Source organism: Loxodonta africana, chromosome 1 (genome assembly GCF_030014295.1).
Source record: "Loxodonta africana isolate mLoxAfr1 chromosome 1, mLoxAfr1.hap2, whole genome shotgun sequence".
Lineage (NCBI taxonomy): Eukaryota > Metazoa > Chordata > Mammalia > Proboscidea > Elephantidae > Loxodonta > Loxodonta africana.
In genome coordinates this window covers 191,875,126-191,897,165 of record NC_087342.1, presented here as the reverse complement: position 1 = coordinate 191,897,165, position 22,040 = coordinate 191,875,126, and the positions used below count along the sequence as shown (strand labels likewise).

General features: G+C 39.1%; 1 protein-coding gene across 3 annotated transcripts in view; it reads right to left on the bottom strand.

Moving 5' to 3' along the window:
* LOC100660821 (tRNA (guanine(10)-N2)-methyltransferase homolog) overlaps positions 1–22,040 on the bottom strand; it is a 98,690-nt gene that overhangs the window by 67,975 nt on the left and 8,675 nt on the right. For all 3 annotated transcript variants that reach the window (XR_010322866.1, XM_023559090.2, XM_023559065.2), the window contains exons 3-4: positions 2,851–2,920; positions 794–920 (exon numbers count right to left, since the gene is read on the bottom strand). Coding sequence is in view for 2 of the 3 variants with exons in the window: in XM_023559090.2 (XP_023414858.1) it covers positions 794–920; positions 2,851–2,920 (197 nt within the window). In the remaining variant the exon portion in view is untranslated. The remainder of the gene's footprint in view (positions 1–793; positions 921–2,850; positions 2,921–22,040) is intronic.

Below are 22,040 nucleotides of genomic sequence, written 5' to 3'. Positions count from 1 at the left end.
GAGATATAGCAACTATAAGTCACCTCATCATCATGGAGATGTAAAATAAGAGCCTGGTAAATTACTGTCCAAGAAGCTCTACGAGGACCAGAGTCATTTAATAACTAAGGCTTGACTGTCAGAACCACAGGTCTCTAAACAGCTGAATTCCATTTCACTTTTGCCTCAGCAAAGCAAAACTCTGCAATCTTTTAAGGCACAGAGCTTTAATATCAGATCTGGCAGTTGGTGCTGCTACTATAGCCCTTTTTTATGGTGTTTAACACAAGTCATAAAAAGTCAGCTTCCGCACTGATGATGTTGATGGCTATTATGATGAAGGCAGAAGGTAATATTTATTCAGCACTTACTGTGTGCCAGGTTCTGTATTGTGTTATACATATGAATTACCTCATCATTCCCTTCATTTACCCTATGAGGTGCGTACCATTATCTATCTGCAGGAAATAAAGAACTTGAGCCTTAAAAAGGTTAAGTAACTTGGACCTGGTCCCTCAGTTAAATACTGGAACCAGAATTTAAATCTAGATATGACTCCAAAGTCTAGGGCTTCTATATCATATCCCGTTTGCAATAGTGAAACTTAGCCACAGCACCTCTTCCCACCTATCTGATGACCTGGAAAATCCCTAAACTAAAAATATCATTTTGGACATATGCAAGTAATATGCTAAAACAGTTGACCAATTCTATGAAAGCTCTAAGTACCTCCTGTTGCCAAGTAAAAACTACAACAAAAAGGACAAGTATTTTAAATATATTTGTATGCTGTTGATACAACAATAACACTTACTGTTATAAACCAGTAGGAATTGGCTCTATAAATCAATTTTGATATGAAGCCAAGCTGATTCACCGGTGCTAGAACATGAAGGTGTAAGTGGGAAATGGAACAGAATGGTGGCATATGGAAACCCATCCTAAAACAGAAAGGTTGGTGACAATTGATGTATCTGTTCTACAATAGTTTAAATCTGTTTTTCAGGTTGAAACACATTAAAGACATCCAAAATAGTACTATTTTTCTTTGTATACCAGAGTATTCACAATTCCCTCTTCATTTCATGTTATGTTCACATTAACATAAAACTCTTCAAGTATCGAAGAAGGCCTTAACAGCATAGTATGCCTCAGTACAGCATTTATGAAGTCTGAATTGCTACTCTGTCTTATCACTTCAGTTCTTAACATATAAAGCTTTGATTCTTCTAAGATATGATTCTACAATGAATCTTTTAAAAAATTACTGAACTCTCAAGTAATTTACTCCAAGACATAGCCAGTAGATGGCGCTCTTTCTTCTATCTCTAATAAAGTTGGCCAGGCATTTCCTTACCAACCAACAATAATAGTTCAGTAGTGAGATTAATTATATAATCATAAAAAAACTTCATCATCACATAAGTTTCTTATTTAATACTTAAAATAAATTAGATGAGTTATATTTTCTTTACAAAGCATTTAAAAGAGAATTCCTTTAAACAGTTTTTTAAAAAATTAAAACATGATTTAAAAACTTAAAATTCAATTAATACACAGTTTTACAAGTCCACATATGCTGAGTGGAGCGAGAACACCTGTGCTGCTTCTGGCCAAAGTGTCTCCAATACCATCTGTTCCTTGTCATTATCAATAATTGGATTGTGCTTAACAGTTTTCAGAGGATTTCTGCACATATCATCTCATTTGAGCCTACAAGTAGACAGGGTAGGTATTATTCTGGAGAGTTTAACGGCTTGTCTAAAGTCACACAGCCAGTACAACAAGTAGCACAGGCAGTATTAGAATTCAGATCCTCTGACTGTATGCTAGAAGTAATCTCCACTACCCTGTACTGACAAAGCAAAGTCAGATTATCTTTTAAAAAGAACATTGCTCAGATTAATTAACAGTTGATAAATTGAACATTGTGTGCTTTTGTACAAACTCTGGCAATCATCAGCTCAGCAGACAATGACTTCAAATTAATTTCATGCTGTTGTTGTGTGCCAACAAGTCGACTCTGACTCACATCAACCCTACAAGACACAGTAAAACTGGCCTATAGGCTTCCAAGGAGCAGCTGGTGGATTCCAACTGCCAACCTTTTGGTTAGCAGCCTGAGCCACTTCGCCACCAAAAAGAAACAAAACCTGTTGCTGTCAAGTCAATTCCGACTCAGAGTGACCCTATAGGACAGAGTAGAACTGCCCCATAGTGCTTCCAGTGAGTGGCTGGTGGATTCGAAATGCTGACCTTTTGGTTAGCAGCCAAGCTCTTAACCACTGCACCACCAGGGCTCCACTTCGCCACCAGGGCTCCTAATTTTATGCTAGAAGTATAATAATGTATTTTAAAATCACATAAAAGTTTTTCTAAGTAAATTCAATTTACACACAATTTTATAGGAATACGTGTATTAAACAAGGCAAGGTAGACATGTAACTACTATTTTTACCTACTACCCATTGTGTAAGGAGCCCTGGTGGTGCAGTGGTTAAGTGCTTGGCTGCTAACTGGAAGGTCAAGGTTCAAACCCACCAGACCTCCACAGGAAAAAGATGTGGCAGTCTGCTTCTGTAAAGATTACAGCCTAGGAAGCCCTTTGGGGCAGTTCTATTCTGTTCTATAGGATTGCTACAAGTTGGAATCTACTTGATGGCACACAACAACAACAACAACCCGTTGTATATGCTTGTCTGCCCAAACAGTAAGTGGAGATTATTAAAAGATGTTAAGACCAAATGAACTATATTCTCACTTTTAGGAAAACTGCATTTAAACCATGAACTCTGCCATCTTTGCTTCCATTTTTCATTAAAAAATTAATGCAAATGTATAATACTGATTTCTATCTCAAAGTAAACATACCTCACATTTTTGAAGTCAGTGAAATTATTCCTTTCAACGATGGTTTTTCCAACAGCTACCATGTTCTCAACTACAAAACAGAAAACAACAATTATCATTATACTATAAAATTTTTGTACTCTAGGAGACATTAAACCAAAAAAAAAAAAACCACTGCCATCAAGTCAATTCCAACTCATAGCAACCCTATGGAACAGAACAGAACTGCCCTATAGGGCTTCCAAGGAGTGGCTGGTAGATCTGAACTGCCAACCTTTTCATTAGCAGCCGTAGCTCTTAACCGCTGTACCACTAATGTCATTACTAATCTTAATGTTTAGGGTTCTAGTAAAAAGTCATATAAAAAAGCTAAACATTTAAAGACACATTCAATAGCCCTAAGTGACTCAGAAGATTGCTTATCAACAGCTGAAACAAACGTTCACATGAAGCCGCAGCTGTAACATCACTCTCAGAAAATATTTCATATAGGCTGACTTTGGCCAGCTGTTAAGGACTATCTAGGACACCTGAGCCTACTAAGGACTAATTCTAATCATAAGAAGACCAAGTAATTAAACATATTGTATGAGTTAAGAAGAAAAGACAGGAAAGCTTTGAATTTGTCTTTGAGTTCAAAGCAGGGATATGATATTCCTTCAGTCAGCGCAGCCTCGATCAGCCAAACATTTAAAAAAAAAAATGACTATAGCTTCCAAACTATACCTACCTCAGCATCTTTCTTGTCTCGGTGCTCTATAGCCTTCAGATGAATAATCATCCCCATTAGAAAAATTTTGGTAACCTTGGGTCTTCAGCATACAATGTCAGATCTTAGGACTCCTTTATTTTTTAATTGGATAATCATGTGTTTAAAAAGAGACCGAAGTGAAAGAACCTACAGAGGACCATTTTTATACCGAGGCATATAAAATCATTGCTAATGTTTATTTCACCAAGTCAGGCTTGAGCTAGGAGAGTGCAATGACTAGGCCAATACCATAAGGTCAATAAAACGCTCTCAAGTTACTGCATGCCGGACTGTATTTTGTTTTCTTTTAAAATACCCACAAGATCCCAAATATGTAGGTAAGTATAAAGGTCTAAATTTTTCCTTCTAATTTCCTTAAAAGACATACCCAGTGCCCTCAAAAAAGGAAAAAAAAAAAAAAAAAAGGCACATAATTATTTAAAGCAAAAATTACAACACTATTAAGGAACTACAAAGTAGGTAGGTATAATATATATGACAAGAGCAGCACAAAGCTTGTTGTAAAGTTTCTTACATTTTACATGAGTTGGTACAATATTAACTCTAAGTAGACCATGAAAATTAAAAGATGCTCATTGTAACCTCTCTAGCGCAACCACTAGAAAAAAAAAAAAATGCAAAAAGGAATAGCTAAAAATGCAACCTGTAAACCTGTTGCCGTCGAGTCAATTCTGACTCATAACGACCCTACAGGACAGAGTAGAACTGCCCCATATGGTTTCCAAGGAGTGGCTGGTGGATTCAAACTGCCAACCTTTTAATTAGCAGCCAAGCTCTTAACCACTGCCTTACCAGGGCTCCAAAAATGCAACAGATAATTTAAAATAGAACACTAAGAAATATATTTGATCAACCACAAAAAGGCAGGAAAGAAGAAACAAGGAAGCAAAAAAAAATTGGAACAAATAGAAAGCAAATAATAAGATTATAAACCTAAATCCAACTAAAAAAAAAAAAAAGCCAAGACCCAACAATGTGCTGCTTCAAGTCTTTAAATATAAATATTCTGTTCGATTGAAAGCAAAAGGATAGAAAAAGATACACAATGTAAATAAGCAATGAGAAAGCTGGGATAGCTAAATTAATATCACACAGACTCAAGGAGTACCTGCAAATATAAAGACGGTCATTTCATATTGGTAAAAAGAGCCAAGTCACTGAGAAGACATGACAAACAAAATTATTCACTTAATAGAAGATTCAAAACACATGGAGCCAGGAGGTGGCGCCAACATGGTGCGATAGACAGAAGCACCATGCCGATCCCTCTGCAGCAAAGACCCAAAAACAAAAAACTAAATAAAACAGATACAAATATCAGTCCTAAAACCCTAAGCATCAAATGAAGGAATAAAGAACTCAATCAAGCACTGAAGCGAAGAAGAAACTGACAGAACAGAGAGCAAGGAGAGCCAGGGAGTGGAGGTCTCCTACCAGCTAACTTGGCATGGATTCACCATCTTGGACTACAGCCACCAAGAAACGCAGACAGGGAGTACAGGAAGGCAACTTCACAGAGCTCCCAATGAGAGGCAGAATACCCAGTAACCAGGAATACATGCTTTCCCAGCCTCCACCCTTTTTCTCTGTACATGGATTCCACTGCTTTCCAATGGGCCACAGTTGCTCAGCTGGAAAGACACCAGCTCATGGTCACCTGGATTCGCCAGGTTGGACCCCAGCCACCAAGGACCATGGACAGGCAGTACGGGGTGGCAACTTCACAGAGCTCCCAACAGGGGACAACACCCAGTAACCAGGGATGCCACTTAACTCCCCCCCATGTACACACCCTTCTTCCCTCTACACAGCCCCACCACTTTCCAATGGGCCACAGTCACATGGCCAGAGAGACACCAGCTCACTGCTGCCTGGGTCCGCCCCGCCCCCACCAGCTGCCCCTTCAGTGCCATTTTCGTTTGCTTGTGTTTTATTATTGTTTTCTGTTGCTCCTCTCCATCTCCCTTTCTTCCTTTCTCCTTTCCAGCTAGCCCCATATGCCATCCCCTCCCCTTCCTGACAGGCTGTGCCACACCGCTCAGCTAAAGAGCCACTACCACACAATCACCTCAGGTTCGCACCGCCCCTGCTGGCAGGCTCCCTCAGTGCCACATTTTTTTTTTCCAGGTTCTTCTCTCTCTCTCTCTCCCTTCCTTCCTTTCTTTTCTCCACCCCACCTAGCCCCAAGAGCTGCCCCTGCCCCTTCTCAAAGGGCAGTACTGCACCACTGAGCTAGAGAGCCACTGATGAAGGGCTTCCCCAGGTCCAGGCCACCCCGATGACTGGCTCCTTTGGCGCCATATTTTTTTCTTTGTTTCTTCTCTCTTTATCCCTTCCTTACTTTCCTTTCTCCTATCCACCTGGCCCTGGGTGGCATTTCTACCCCTTCTTGACTGGCTTTGCTGTACTACTTAGCTAGGGGCCCACTGGCACATGGCTCCCCAGGTCTGTGCTACCCCATGAACTGGCTCACTCAGCACCATGATTTTTTGTTTGTTTGCTCTGTTCTTTTTTCTTTTTTCTTCTTTTATGTTTCTTTTCTTTCCTTCCCTTCCTCCCACTCACTTAGCCCTGTGCACCACCCCTGCCACTTCTTAAAGGGCCATGCTACACGGCTTGGCTGGACAGTTAACTGGCACACAGCCTCCCTGGGTTTGTACTGCCATAACCTCCCTCAAGCACCATTTATCGTTTGTTTGCTTGTTTTCTTTTTTGTTGTTGTTTCTTGTCTCTCCCTTCCTTCCTTTCACCCACCCACCTAGTCCCATGCGCCTCACTCCTCTTTGTGGACTGTGCTGTACTGCTTGGCTGGAGAATCTCTGGCACACAGCCTCCCTGGGTCTGCACCACCCCCACAGGCTGGCTCCCTCAGCACCATATTTTTATCTTTCTTTACCTTTCCCCTTCTCTCTTTTCTTTCTCCCTTCCACCTAGGCCCTGCACTACCTCCATCCTTTCCTGATGGTCTGTGCCATGCTGCCCTTGAGCGATATGTCAGTTCACCACCACCCCAATTCTGCCCTGCCCCCAATGGCCAGCTCCTAAACCAACATATTTATTTATTTGTTGTAGCTTTTATTTTTTGTTTGTTTCTTCTCTCTCTTTCCCCTCTTCCCTTTCCTTTCTCCTATCCACCTAGCATCAGGCACCATCCACGCCGCTTCTCAACAGGCTAAGCCACACCACTTGACTACAGAGCCACTGACACACGGCTTCACTGGGTCTGCCCCACCCCCACATGCTGAATCCTACCATGCCAGCATTTTCCTTCATTTTTTTCTTTTGGCTTTTTTTTTTTCTTTTCAGCACCATGCCCCTGAGCAGCACTGATGCAGTTCCTGGACCCTGCCCTGCACTACCCCCCAGCCCCATCCTGTAAGCCCCAGTTCATGCCACAAAGTACCTATCCCCATATCTCCCCCCTCACTGGACCTGCCCTGCTGTACCATAGCTGAGAGACTGGTTCTGCCCACCTGGACAAGGTGGTGAGAAGTATCACGCACACAGAGAAGCAAGTAACAAAACACGTCCAGCTTGCCTGCCCAAACATAACCAAATAATACAAAACAGAAAAAAAGCTGGATGAAACAAACAAATCTATAATCAATAAATGAAAAAAATAATCCCTGAATATCCCAGAGACAGCAAACAATATCAAAACATATTTAGAAAATTGGGTAGGATGGCCCCAGAAAGTGACCAAAATAAAACCCAGATGACACTGCAGTAGAAAAAAAGACACTGGAACTACCTGATATAGAATTCAAAACTGTAATATTCAGGGCTCTCCAACAGATAAAGGGAAATGGAAACAAAAATAAGGAAAAATGTACAAGAAATCAGGTAAAACACAGACAAAGCAATGGAAGAATTCAGGAAAATAATACAGGAACAAAATATAAAGATAAACAACTAGAAATCATACAAAAGCAGCAATTAGAAATCCAAGAGATAAAAAGATTTCAGAAATGGACAGTGCAATGAAGGTTTTAGGAGCAAATTTGAAACAATGAAAGACAGGATCAGTGAAATTGAGGACAAATCCTTGGATACCACTTTGTTTGAGGAAAAACCAGAGAAAGGAATTAAGAAAAATAAAGAAACCCTGAGAATGATATGGGATAAAATCAAAAGCAAAAATTTGCACATGATCAGAGTTCCAGAACAGAGGGAGAAAACAGAAAACACAGAGAGGATCACTGAAGATTTGCTGCCAAAAAGCCTCCCTAATATCATGAAAGATGAAAAGCTGACCATCCAAGAAGCTCAACAAACCCCACACAGGATAGACCCCAAAAGAGAATCACCAAGACATATGATAATCACATTTGCTAAAACCAAAGACAAAGAATTCTGAGAGCAGCCCAATAAAAAGCAAAAGTCACATACAAAGGGGAAACACTAAGACTAAACTCTGATTAATCAGCAGAAACAATACAGGTAAGAAGGCAATACAATGACATATATAAAACCTTGAAGTAAAAAAAACCTGCCAACCAAGAATAATATATCCTGCAAAACTCTCACTCAAATATGCCAGCAAAATTAGGGCATTTCCAGATAAATTGAAATTAAGGGAATATGTAAAAACCAAACCAAACTTAAAAAAATTATTAAAGGCAGGTCCATTAGAGAACCAACAACACTGGACTACAACCTGAATCTAGGACACAAGATGGCATCAGCCAGATACCAAACTAGGTAATGATAAGGATAAAACAAAACTAAAAGATTTACAACAGGGAACCAGAGAGGTCAATCTGTAAATGACAACAACATTAGAACAATAAAAGAGAAATAAACACTGTAGGTACAGACTTTCAAGTTGAAAGGAAGTCAAGGCAATATCAAGTAATAAAAGACTGGTTCAAACATAAGAAGATAGGGGTAAACTTCAAGGTAACCACAAAGAAAGTTAGCACACCTACTCATCAAAATAAAGAAGAAAAATATAAGCTCTCAGTAAACACAAAATCTACAAAAACAAAAGAAAAAAGAATCCATAAACAAAAGGAATTCAGCACAGAAGGATAAGGGGAACAAAGTAAACATCAGCATCACCAAAAAAAGCACTACAAAATGACAGCAATAAACTCACTCCTATCAATAACCACACTGAATGTAAATGGCTTAAATGCACCCATAACAAGAGAGTGACAGAATTGATTTAAAAAAAAAAAAAGGACCATCAATATGCTATCTACAAGAGACACACAGAAACAAAAAAGACATAAATATATTAAAAATCAAAGGATGGAAAAAAATATATCAAGCAAACAGCAACCAAAAAAGATCAGAAGTGGCAATACTTATCTCAGATAAAATAGACTTTAATACTAAATTCACCATAAAAGAAAAGAAAGGACATTATGTAACGATTAAAAGGACAATCCACCATGAGGACATAAACATAATACATATCCATGTACCCAATGACAGGGCTCCAAAATACATAAAACAAATTCTAACAGCACTGAAAAGAGAAACTGATAGCTCCACAATAATACTATGAGACTTCAACACACCACTTTCGGTAAAGCACAGAACATCTAGAAACAAACTCAGTAAAAAGACAATATCCAAAGCCCACAATCAACCAACCTGACTTCACAGACATATACAGAACACTCCACCCAACAGCAGCAAAGCGTACATTCTTTTCCAACGCACATGGAATGTTCTCCAGGACAGATCACATCACAAAGCAACTCTCATAAAATCCAAAACATAGAAATAATAAAAAGCATTCTCTCTGATCACAATACCATAAAAGTAGAAATCAATAACAGGAAAAACAAAGAAAAAAAATCAAATACATGGAAACTGAATAACACCTTGCTTAACAACAACTGGGTAACAGAAGAAATCCAAGAGGGAATAAGAAAATTCCTAGAGTCAAATGAGAATGAAAACACATCATACCAAAACCACTGAGACACAACAAAGGCAGTGCTCAGAGGTCAATTTATAGCAATAAACATACAGATCAAAAACAATGGGCCAAAATCAAAATGTTGGCCCTATAACTCAAACAAATAGAAGGAGAACTGCAAAAGAGGCCCACAGGTACCAGAAGAAAAGAAATAATAAAGATTAGAGCAGAAAGAAATGAAATAAGAGAACAGAAAAACAACAGAAAGTATCAACAAGACCAAAAATTGGGTCTTTGAAAAGATGAACAAAATCAACAAACCACTGGTAAAACTGACAAAAGAAAAACAGGAGGGGAAGCAAATAACCCAAATAAGAAATGAGAAGTGCGGCGTTTCAACAGACCCAACTGACATAAAATGGATCTTAACAGAGTACTACGAAAAACTATACTCCAACCAATTTGAAAACCTAGTGGAAATGGACTAATTCTAGAAATATACTACCTACCTAAGCTAACACAAGCCAGAGTCAAAAATCTGAACAGAACCATAATAAGAGAGAAGATTGAAAAGGTAATTTAAAAAACTTCCAGCAAGAGAAAAGCCCTGGCCCAGATGGCTTTACTAGAAAATTCTACCAAACATTCACAGAAGTGCTTACACCAGTACTTCTCAAACTATTTCAGAATGGAGGGGATATTTCCAAATTCATTCTATGAAGCAAGTATAATCTCAATATCAAAGTCAGGCAAAAACACCACAAAAAAAGAAAGTTACAGACCCATATCTCTCATGAATACAAATGCAAATTCTCAAAAAAATTCTAGCCAATAGAATTCAACATCATATTAAAAATATATATATACATATACACACAACCAAGTGGGATTCACACCAGGTATGCAAGGATGGTTCAACAATAGAAAATCAATCAACATAATCCACCACATAAATAAAAATCACATAATCATTTCAGTTGACACATAAAAAGCATTTGATGAAGTCCAACACCCAATCCTGATAAAAACTCTCAATAAAATGGGTATAGAAAGGAAATTCCTCAACATAATAAAGGGCATTTATACAAAACCAACAGCCAACATCATTCGTAACAGAGAGAGGCTGAAAACATTCCTCCTGAGAACAGGAACAAGACAAGGATGCCCTTTATCACCACTGCTATTTAACACTCTGCTGGAAGTCTCAGCTAGACCAATAAGGCAAGTAAAAGAAATAAAGGGCATCCAAACTAGCAAGGAAGAAGTAAAAATATCCTTATTTGCAGATGACATGATACTATACATACAGAATCCAAAGGATTCCACAAGAAAGCTAGTGGAACTGTTACCAGAATAAGGTTCTTGTCTCTCACTGGTCAAGAATGAGCAGGTAAGGCACGTAGAGTTTTCCACATGAGCAAAGCTTTATTGACGAGGCCTGCAAGCGGAGACGAGGAAAGCCCAGAGCAACGCTTACCCTCATCTCCCAGAACAAAAGACAGGACTGAGTTTTTAAAAGTTTTGGGGTGGGAAAAGATTCATGTTTATTCATAGACACAGGCTGGGATTTGTTAGCTAAGGCGCGTGCACAGCAGCTTTCAAAGCTGGCTCCTGTCCCGGAGGGCTCTGGGATTGGTAGCAGTACTTATTATGGGGTGTCACGCATGCGCAGTCTCTCACTCCCCGGGTTCAATTCCCTGGCTGGGGCTGCAGCCCCTCACTGCCCCTGTTGGAAGTTACACAGTGGTCACAGGTAGAAGTTCTGCGCATGTCCCTGGGGCTGGTTTTCTCCAGATGTTTCTGAAAGGCACCTTTAAAGAAGTTTGTGGGCTACTTTTAGATTCGCTGACACTGTTCTGGGGAATGGCTTTGTTTCTGCGCCCTGGCCCATTTCTTGCTACTTTGTTTGCAGCTTTGGGGGCCCTTCTGTTCCTTGTCTTAAAAGGTCCCTAGGTTCCATAACCAATCCCCTATTACCTCCCTTATGGTATAGCCTATCTCCCTTTTAGTTACTTCTCCTCTAACCACACCTGTTTCTTTGCTATTCCTCTAACAGGCACCCTTCAATCTCGGGGACTTTGCTCCCTGTCTGAGAACTAATAGAAAGATTCAGCAGAGTAGCAAGATACAAGAAAAACATACAAAAATCAGCTGGATTCCTATAAACCAATAAAGGGAACCATGAAAAGGAAATCAGGAAAGCAATACCATTCATAATAGCCACTAAAAAAAAAAAAAAAAAAACTTAGAAATAAATTTAACCTGGGATGTAAAAGACTCATACAAAGAAAACCACAAAACACTACTGAAACAAGCCATACGAGACCTACATGAATAGAAAAACATACCATGCTCATGGATAGGTAGACTCAACATTGTGAAAGTGGCAATTTTACCCAAAGTAACCTACAAATGTAATGCAATCCCAATCCAAATACCAACAGAATTCTTTAACAAGACAGAAAAACTAATTATTAACTTCAAGATCTATCCTGAAGTACAACGCTGTCAGTTATAATATCCATGTGCCTACAAGGAAGATCAGATAACACGACTATTATTCAAATTTAAGCACCAACCAATAAGGCCAAAGATGAACAAATTGAAGATTTTTATCAGCTTCTGAAGTCTGAAATTGATCGAACATGCAATCAGGGCGCGTTGATAATTACTGGTGATTGGAATGTGAAAGTTGGAAACAAAGAAGAAGGATCTGCAGTTGGAAAATATAGCCTTGGTGATAGAAACAGTGCCAGAGGTCAAATAGTAGAATTTTACAAGACCAACAACTTCTTCATTGCAAATACCTTCTTTCACCAACAAAAATGGTGACTATACACATGGACCTTGCAAGATGGAACACAGAGGAATCAAATCAACTGTATCTGTGGAAAGAGCAGATGGAAAAGCTCAGTATCATCAGTCAGAACAAGGCCAGGGGCCAACTGTGGAACAGACCATCAACTACTCATATGTAAGTTCAAGCTGAAACTGAAGAAAATCAGAGCTCTTGTGGAGAAATTTGGCTCCACAAGAGCCAAATTATGACCTTGAGTATATCCCACCTGAATTTACAGACCGTCTCAAGAATAGATTTGACGCATCGAACACTAGGGACCGAAGACCAGACGAGTTGTGGAATGACATCAAGGACATCATACATGAAGAAAACAAGAGGTCACTGAAAAGACAGGAAAGAAAGAAAAGACCAAGATGGACGTCAGAGGAGACTCTGAAACTTGCTCTCAAACATCAAGCAGCTAAAGCAAAAGGAAGAAATGATGAAGTAAAAGAACTGAATAGAAGATTTCAAAGGGCCTCTCAAGAAGACAAAGTGAAGTATTATAATGACATGCGCAAAGAGCTGGAGATGGAAAACCAAAAGGGAAGAACACACTCGGCGATTCTCAAGCTGAAAGAACGGAAGAAGAAATTCAAGCCTCAAGTTGCAATAGTGACGGATTCCATGGGGAAAATATTAAACGCCACAGGAAGCATCAAAAGAAGATGGAAGGAATACACAGAGTCATTATACCAAAAAGAATTAGTCAACGTTCAACCATTTCAAGACGTAGCATATGATCAGGAATCGATGGTAGTGAAGGAAGAAGTCCGAGCTACACTGAAGGCATGCATGAAAAACAACGCTCCAGGAATTGACGGAGTATCAATTGAGATGTTTCAACAAATGGATACAGTGCTGGGAGTACTCACTCATCTATGCCAAGAAATATGGAAGACAGCCAAGTGACTAGAAGAGATCCATATTTATTCCTATTCCCAAGAAAGGTGATCCAACTGAATGCGGAAATTATAGAATAACATTAATATCACACGCAAGCAAAATTTTGCTGAAGATCATTCAAAAGCAGCTGCAGCAGTATATCGACAGGGAACCGCCAGAATTCAGGCTGCATTCAGAAGAGGACATGCAACCAGGGGTATCATTGCTGATGACAGATGTATCCTGGATGAAAGCAGGGAATACCAAAAGGATGTCAACCTCTGTTTTATTGACTATGCAAAGGCATTCGACTGTGTGGATCATAACAAGTTATGGATAACATTACAAACAATGGGAATTCCAGAACACTTAATTGTGCTCATGAGGAATCTGTACATATATCAAGAGGCAGTTGTTCGCCAGAACAAGGGGATACTGAGTGGTTTCAAGTCAGGAAAGGTGTGCGTCAGGGTTGTATCCTTTCACCATACCTATTCAATCTGTATGCTGAACAAATAATACGAGAAGCTGGACTATATGAAGAAGAACGGGGCATCAGGATTGGAGGAAGACTCACTGAAAACCTGCGTTATGCAGATGACACAACCTTGCTTGCTGAAAGTGAAGAGGACTTGAAGCACTTACTAATGAAGATCAAAGACCACAGCCTTCACTATGGATTGCACCTAAACATAAAGTAAACAAAAATCCTCACAACTGGACCAATAAGCTGCAGCATGACAAACAGAGAAAAGATTGAAGTTGTCAACGATTTCATTTTACTTGGATCCACAATCAATACCCAAGGAAGCAGCAGTCAAGAAATGAAAAGATGCATTGCATTGGGCAAATCTGCACCAAAGGACCTCTTCAAAGTGTTGAAAAGCAAAAGATTTCACCTTATAGACTAAGGTGTGCCTGACTCAAGCCACGGTATTTCCAATCGCATTATATGCATGTGAAAGATGGACAATGAATAAGGAAGACAAGAGAAGAACTGACACCTTTGAATTGTGGTGTTGGTGAAAAACACTGAATATACCATGGACTGCCAAAAGAACAAACAAATCTGTCTTGGAAGAAGTACCACCAGAATGCTCCTTAGAAGGAAGGATTGTGAGACTGCATCTTACATACTTTGGACATGTTGTCAGGAGAGATCAGTCCCTGGAGAAGGACATCATGCTTGGCAAAGTACAGGGTCAGCGGAAAAGAGGAAGACCCTCAACGAGGTAGATTGACACTGTGGCTGCAACGGGCTCAGGCATAACAATGATTGTGAGGATGGCGCAGGACCAGGCAGTGTTTCGTTCTGTTGTGTACAGAAACCTATGAGTCGTAACCAACTTGATGGCACCTAACAACAACAATAACTTTATAGTGAAAGGAAAGAGGCCCGAGATAAGTAATGCACTACTGAAGAAGAAGAAAAAAGTAGGAGGGCTTGCATTACCTGACCTCAGAACATACTATACAGCTGTGGTAGTCAAAATATCCTGGTACTGGTACAACAACATACACATTGACCAATGGAACAGAATCGAGAACCCAGATATAAATCCATCCACCTAAGGTCACCTGATCTTCAACAAAGGCCCAAAGTCCATTAAATGAGGAAAAGACACCCTTTAACAATGGGTGCTGACAAAATTGGATGTCTACCTTGAAAAAAAGAAACAGGACCCATACGTCACACCATAAAAAAAAAACTAATTCAAAACGGATCAAAGACCTAAACATAAAACCAAAAACTACAAAGATCATAGAAAAAAAGAGAGTCAACACTAGAGGCCCTAATACACAGGATAAATAGGATACAAACCATAACAACAATACACAAACACCAGAAGATAAGTTAGATAACTGGGATCTTCTAAAATTAAACATTCATGCTCTTCTAAAAATTAAACACTTATGCTTATTAAAAGACTTCATCAAAAGAGTAAAAAGAAAGCCTATGGACTGGGAAAAAAATTTTGGCTATGACAAATCTGATAAAGGTCCAATCTCTAAAATCTATAGGAAAATCTAACACTTCTACAACAAAAAGACAAATAATCCAATTAAAAATGGTCAAAGGGCATGAACAGACACTTCACCAAAGAAGACATTCAGGCAGCTAGCAGACACATGAGGCAATGCTCGAAATCATCAGCCATTAGAGAAATGCAAATCAAATCTACAGTGAGATACTATCTTACCCCAATATTTCTGGCACAAATCAAATTTAAAAAAACCAGAAAATAACAAATCTTGAAGAGGCTGTGGGTAGCTGGGAACTCTTATGTACTGCTGATGGGAATGTAAAATGGTACAACCATTTTGGAAAACAAGATCGTGCCTTCCTTAAAAAGCTAGAAATAGAAATACCACACGATCCAGCAATCCCACTCCCAGGAATGTATCCCAGAGAAATAAGAGCCGTCACATGAATGGACATATGCACACCCAAGTTCACTGCAGCATTATTCACAATAGCAAAAAGATGGTAATGATCTAAGTGCCCATCAACAGATGAATGGATAAACAAACTATGGTACACACACACAATGAAACACTAGGCAACAATAAAGAACAATGATGAATTTGCTAAACATCTCACAACATGGATGAATCTGGAGGGCATTATGCTGAGTGAAATAAGCCAATCACAAAAGAACCAGTACTGTATGAGACCACTACTGTAAAAACTCATGAAAAGGTTTACAAATATAAAGAAACAATCTTTGATTTTTATGAGGGAGAGGAAAACACTAAATAGACAATAGATAAGTGGTAACTTTGGTGAAGAGCAGGGTAGTACACAATACTACCGAGCTGAGGGCTAGGGACCATGGTCTTACAGGACATCTAGCTCAATTGGCATAACACTTTATAAAGAAAATGTTCTATACTATACTTTGGTGAGTAACGTCTGGGGTCTTAAGAGCTTGTGAATGGCCATCTAAGATACTCCACTGGTCTCACCCCATCTGGAGCAAGGGAAAATGAAGAAAACCAAAGACAAAAGGGAAAGATTAGTCCAAAGGACTAACGCACCACAACTACCACAGCCTCCACCGGACTGAGTCCAGCACATCTAGATGGTGCCCAGCTACCATCACCGACTGCTCTGACAGGAATCACAATAGAGGACCCCAGACAGAGCTGGAGAAAAATGTAGTACAAAATTCTAACTCGCAATAAAAGACCAGACTTACTGGTCTGACAGAGACTGGAGAAACCCCTAGAGTATGGCCCCAGACACCCTTTTAACTCAGTACTGAAGTCACTGCTTAGGTTCACCCTTCAGCCAAAGATTAGACAGGCCCATAAAACAAAATGAGACTAAATGGGCACACTAGCCCAGGGGCAAGTATGAGAAGGCAGGAGGGGACAGGAAAACTGGTAATGGGGTACCCAAGGTCGGGAAGGGGAGAGTGTTGACATGTCATGGGAATGGCAACCAATATCACAAAACAATATGTGTATCGATGGTTTAATGAGACGTTAATTTGTTCTGTAAACCTTTATCTAAAGTACAATTAAAAACACACACACACACACACGGAGCAAAAACTTTTGATTGTTCTAGATCTCACTGAAATCTCTGATTGTTTTCTTTTTTTTTTTTGTATTCAGGGGCCTGGGTAATGCAGTGGAGAAGCACTCAGCTGCTAACTCAAAGGTCAGCGGTTCAAAACCCACCATTAAATCCACCAGGTGCTCCATGGGAGAACAAATCCCTCTGTAAAAATTACAGGCTTGGGAACCATATGCAGCAGTTCTACTCTGTCCTATAGGGATGCTATAAGTCAGCATCAACTCCTTGGCAATGGGTTTGGTTTGGTTTTTATTTTTGTTTGATCTGCTTGCCTTTTCCTAGTTTCTTCATATGTAAACTTAAGTCTTTGGCTTTAAACCTTCCTTTTTATAGGATTTATAGCATTTAAAGCTATAAGTTTTCCTCTAAGCACTGCTTCATCTGCATCTCACAAATTTTGATATACTATATTTTTATTACTAATTAACTCATATTTTCTAGCTCCCCTTGTGATTGGTTTTTTGAGTGATTTATTTAGGACTTATTTCTGTGTGATGTTTGACTTTAATGTATTTAGGGCTACCCTGATGCTGGTGTTGTTAAGTGCTCAGCTGCTAACTGAAAAGTCAGAGGTTCAAACCCACCATGCACTCCACGGGAGAAAGATGTGGCAGTCTGCTTCCCTAAAGATTTACAGTTTCAGAAACCCTATGGGGCAGTTCTACTCTGTCCCATAGGGTCACTATGAGTTGGAATCAACTAGACAACAACAGGTTTACCTAGATGTTGCTATTTTTCTGATTCAATTCCACTGTCATCAGAGAACATATATTAAAATTTCAATCATTTGAAATTTATTAAGCCTTATTTTCTTGTCCAGAATATGGTCTATCTTGGTGAGCATTCCATTCTCTTAAAAAGGTGTATATTCTGTAGTTAGGTGGAATTCTATAAAAGTCAACTAAGTGACAGTAGTTGATAGTGTTATTGAGCTTCTCCATATACTTATTATTTTTCCAAATTTATAGACTGTATAAAAGTTATAAATTACAATTTTTTTAATACTTTTTATTGTGCTTTAAGTGAAAGTTTACAAACCAAGTCAGTCTGTCACATATAAGCTTATATACACCTTACTCCATACTCCCACTTACTCTCACCCTAATGAGTCAGCCCGCTCCCTCCTTCCAGTCTCTCCTTTCGTGACAATTTTGCCAGTTTCTAACCCTCTCTACCCTATCTCCCCTCCAGACAGAAGAAGCCAACACAGTCTCAAGTGTCCACCTGATACAAGTAGCTCACTCTTCATTAGCATCTCTCTCCAACCCATTGTCCAGTCCCTTCCATATCTGATGAGTTGTCTTCAGGAATGGTTCCTGTACTGGGCCAAGAGAAGGTTTGGGGATCATGACCACCGGGATTCTTCTAGTCTCAGTCAGACCATTAAGTCTGCTCTTTTTATGAGAATTTGGGGTCTGCATCCCACTGTTCTCCTGCTCCCTCAGGGGTTCTCTGTTGTGCTCCCTGCCAGGGCAGTCATCGGTTGTGGCCGGGCACCATCTAGTTCTTCTGGTCTCAGGATGATGTAAGTCTCTGGTTCATGTGGCCCTTTCTGTCTCTTGGGCTCATAGTTATCGTGTGACCGTGGTGTTCTTCATTCTCCTTTGATCCAGGTGGGTTGAGACCAATTGATGCATCTTAGATGGCTGCTTGTTAGCATTTAAGACCCCAGACGCCACATTTCAAAGTGGGATGCAGAATGTTTCCATAATAGAATTATTTTGCCAATTGACTTAGAAGTCCCTTTAAGCCATAGTCCCCAAACCCCCGCCCTTGCTCCACTGACCTTTGTGCATTCAGTTTATCCCGGAAACTTCTTTGCTTTTGGTCCAGTCCAGTTGAGCTGACCTTCCCTGTGTTGAGTATTGTCCTTCCCTTCACCTAAAGTAGTTCTTATCTACTAACTAATCAGTAAATAACCCTCTCCCACCCTCCTTCCCCACCTCGTAACCACAAAAGTATGTGTTCTTCTCAGTTTATACTATTTCTCAAGATCTTATAATAGTGGTCTTATACAATATTTGTCCTTTTGCCTCTGACTAATTTCACTCAGCATAATACCTTCCAGGTTCCTCCATGTTATGAAATGTTTCAAGGATTCGTCACTGTTCTTTATCGATGCGTAGTATTCCATTGAGTGAATATACCATAATTTATTTAATCATTCATCCATTGATGGACACCTTGGTTGCTTCCAGCTTTTTGCTATTGTAAACACAGCTACAATAAACATGGGTGTGCACATATCTGTTTGTGTAAAGGCTCTTATTTCTCTAGGGTATATTCCAAGGAGTGGGATTTCTGGGTTGTATGGTAGTTCTATTTCTAACTTTCTAAGAAAACACCAGACAGATTTCCAAAGTGGTTGTACCATTTTACATTCCCACCAGCAGTGTATAAGAGTTCCAATCTTCCCGCAGCCTCTCCAACATTTATTATGTTGTGTTTTTTGCATTAATGCCAGCCTTGCTGGAGTGAGATGGAATCTCATCATACTTTTAATTTGCATTTCTCTAATGGCTAATGATCAAGAGCATTTTCTCATGTATCTGTTAGCTGCCTGAATTATCTTCTTTAGTGAAGTGCGTGTTCATATCCTTTGCCCACTTTTTGATTGGGTTGTTTGTCTTTTTGTGGTTGAGTTTTAACAGAATCATATAGATTTTGGAGATCAGGCGCTGGTCGGACATGTCATAGCCGAAAATTTTTTCCCAATCTATAGGTGGTCTTTTTACTCTTTTGGTGAAGTCTTTAGATGAGCATAAGTGTTTGATTTTTAGGAGCTCCCAGTTATCTGGTTTTTCTTCATCATTTTTGGTAATGTTTTGTATTCTGTTTATGCCTTGTATTAGGGCTCCTAACGTTGTCCCTATTTTTTCTTAATCGTTTTAGTCTTTATGTTTAGGTCTTTATCCACTTGGAGTTAGTTTTTGTGCATGGTGTGAGGTATGGGTCCTGTTTCATTTTTTTGCAAACAGATATCCAGTTATGCCAGCACCATTTGTTAAAAAGACTATCTTTTCCCCAATTAACTGACACTGGGCCTTTGTCAAATATCAGCTGCTCATACGTGGATGGATTTATATCTAGGTTCTCAATTCTGTTCCATCGGTCTATGTGCCTGTTGTTGTACCAGTACCAGGCTGTTTTGACTACTGTGGCTACATAATAGGTTCTAAAATCAGGTAGAGTGAGGCCTCCCACTTTCTTCTTCTTTTTCAATAATGCTTTACTTATCCGGGGATTCTTTCCCTTCCATATGAAGTTGGTGATTTGTTTCTCCAGCACATTAAAAAATGTCATTGGAATTTGGATCGGAACTGCATTGTATGTATAGATGGCTTTTGGTAGAATAGGCATTTTTATTATGTTAAGTCTTCCTATCCATGAGCAAGGTATGTTTTTCCACTTACGTAGGTCCTTTTTAGTTTCTTGCACTAGTACTTTGTAGTTTTCCTTGTATAGGTCTTTTACATCTTTGGTAAGATTTATTCCTAAGTATTTTATCTTCTTGGGGGCTACTGTGAATGGTATTGATTTGGTGATTTCCTCTTCGATGTTCTTTTTATTGATGTAGAGGAATCCAAGTGATTTTTGTATGTTTATCTTTTCACCTGAGACTGTGCCAAACTCTTCTATTAGTTTCAGTAGTTTTCTGGAGGATTCCTTAGGGTTTTCTGTGTATAAGATCATGTCATCTGCAAATAGAGATACTTTTACGTCCTCCTTGCCAATCCAGATGCCCTTTATTTCTTTGTCTAGCCTAATTGCTCAGGCTAGGACCTCTAGCACAATGTTGAATAAGAGCGGTGATAAAGGGCATTCTTGTCTGGTTCCCATTCTCAAGGGAAATGCTTTCAGGCTCTCTCCCTTTAGGGTGATGTTGGCTGTTGGCTTTGTATAGATGCCCTTTATTATGTTGAGGAATTTTCCTTCAATTCCTATTTTGCTGACAGTTTTTATCATGAATCGGTGTTGGACTTTGTCAAATGCCTTTTCTGCATCTATTGATAAGATCATGTGGTTTTTGTCTTTCGTTTTATTTATATGGTAGATTACATTAATGATTTTTCTAATATTAAACCAGCCTTGCATACCTGGTATAAATCCCACTTGGTCGTGGTGGATTATTTTTTTGATACGTTGTTGAATTCTATTGGCTAGAATTTTGTTGAGGACTTTTGCGTCTATGTTCATGAGGGATATAGGTCTGTAATTTTCTTTTTTTGTGGTGTCTTTACCTGGTTTTGGTATCAGGGATATGGTGGCTTCATAGAATGAGTTAGGTAGTATTCCATCATTTTCTATGCTTTGAAATACCTTTAGTAGTAGTGGTGTTAACTCTTCTCTGAAAGTTTGGTAGAACTCTGCAGTGAAGCCGTCTGGGCCAGGGCTTTTTTTTTTGGGAGTTTTCTGATTACCTTTTCAATCTCTTTTTTTGTTATGGGTCTATTTAGTTGTTCTACTTCTGATTGTGTTAGTTTAGGTAGGTAGTGTTTTTCTAGGAATTCATTCATTTCTTCTAGGTTTGCAGATTTGTTAGAGTACAATTTTTCGTAATAATCTGAGATGATTCTTTTAATTTCAGTTGGGCCTGTTGTGATGTGGCCCATCTCGTTTCTTATTTGGGTTATTTGTTTCCTTTCCTGTATTTCTTTAGTCAGTCTGGCCAATGGTTTATCAATTTTGTTAATTTTTTCAAAGAACTAGCTTTTGGCTTTGTTAATTCTTTCAATTGTTTTTCTGTTCTCTAATTCATTTAGTTCAGCTCTAACTTCTATTATTTGTTTTCTTCTAGTGCCTGATGGATTCTTTTGTTGCTCGCTTTCTATTTGTTCAAGTTGTAGGGACAGTTCTCTGATTTTGGCTCTTTCTTCTTTATGTATGTGTGCATTTATCGATACAAATTGACCTCTGAGCACTGCTTTTGCTGTGTCCCAGAGGTTTTGACAGGAAGTGTTTTCATTCTCGTTGCATTCTATAAATTTCTTTATTCCCTCCTTAATGTATTCTATAATCCAGTCTTTTTTGAGCAGGGTATTGTTCAGTTTCCAAGTATTTGATTTCTTTTCCCTAATTTTTCTGTTATTGATTTCCACTTTTATGGCCTTGTGGTCTGAGAAGATGCTTTGTAATATTTCGATGTTTTGGATTCTGCAAAGGTTTGTTTTATGACCTAATATGTGGTCTATTCTAGAGAATGTCCCATGTGCGCTAGAAAAAAAAGTATATTTGCAGCTGTTGGGTGGAGTGTTCTGTA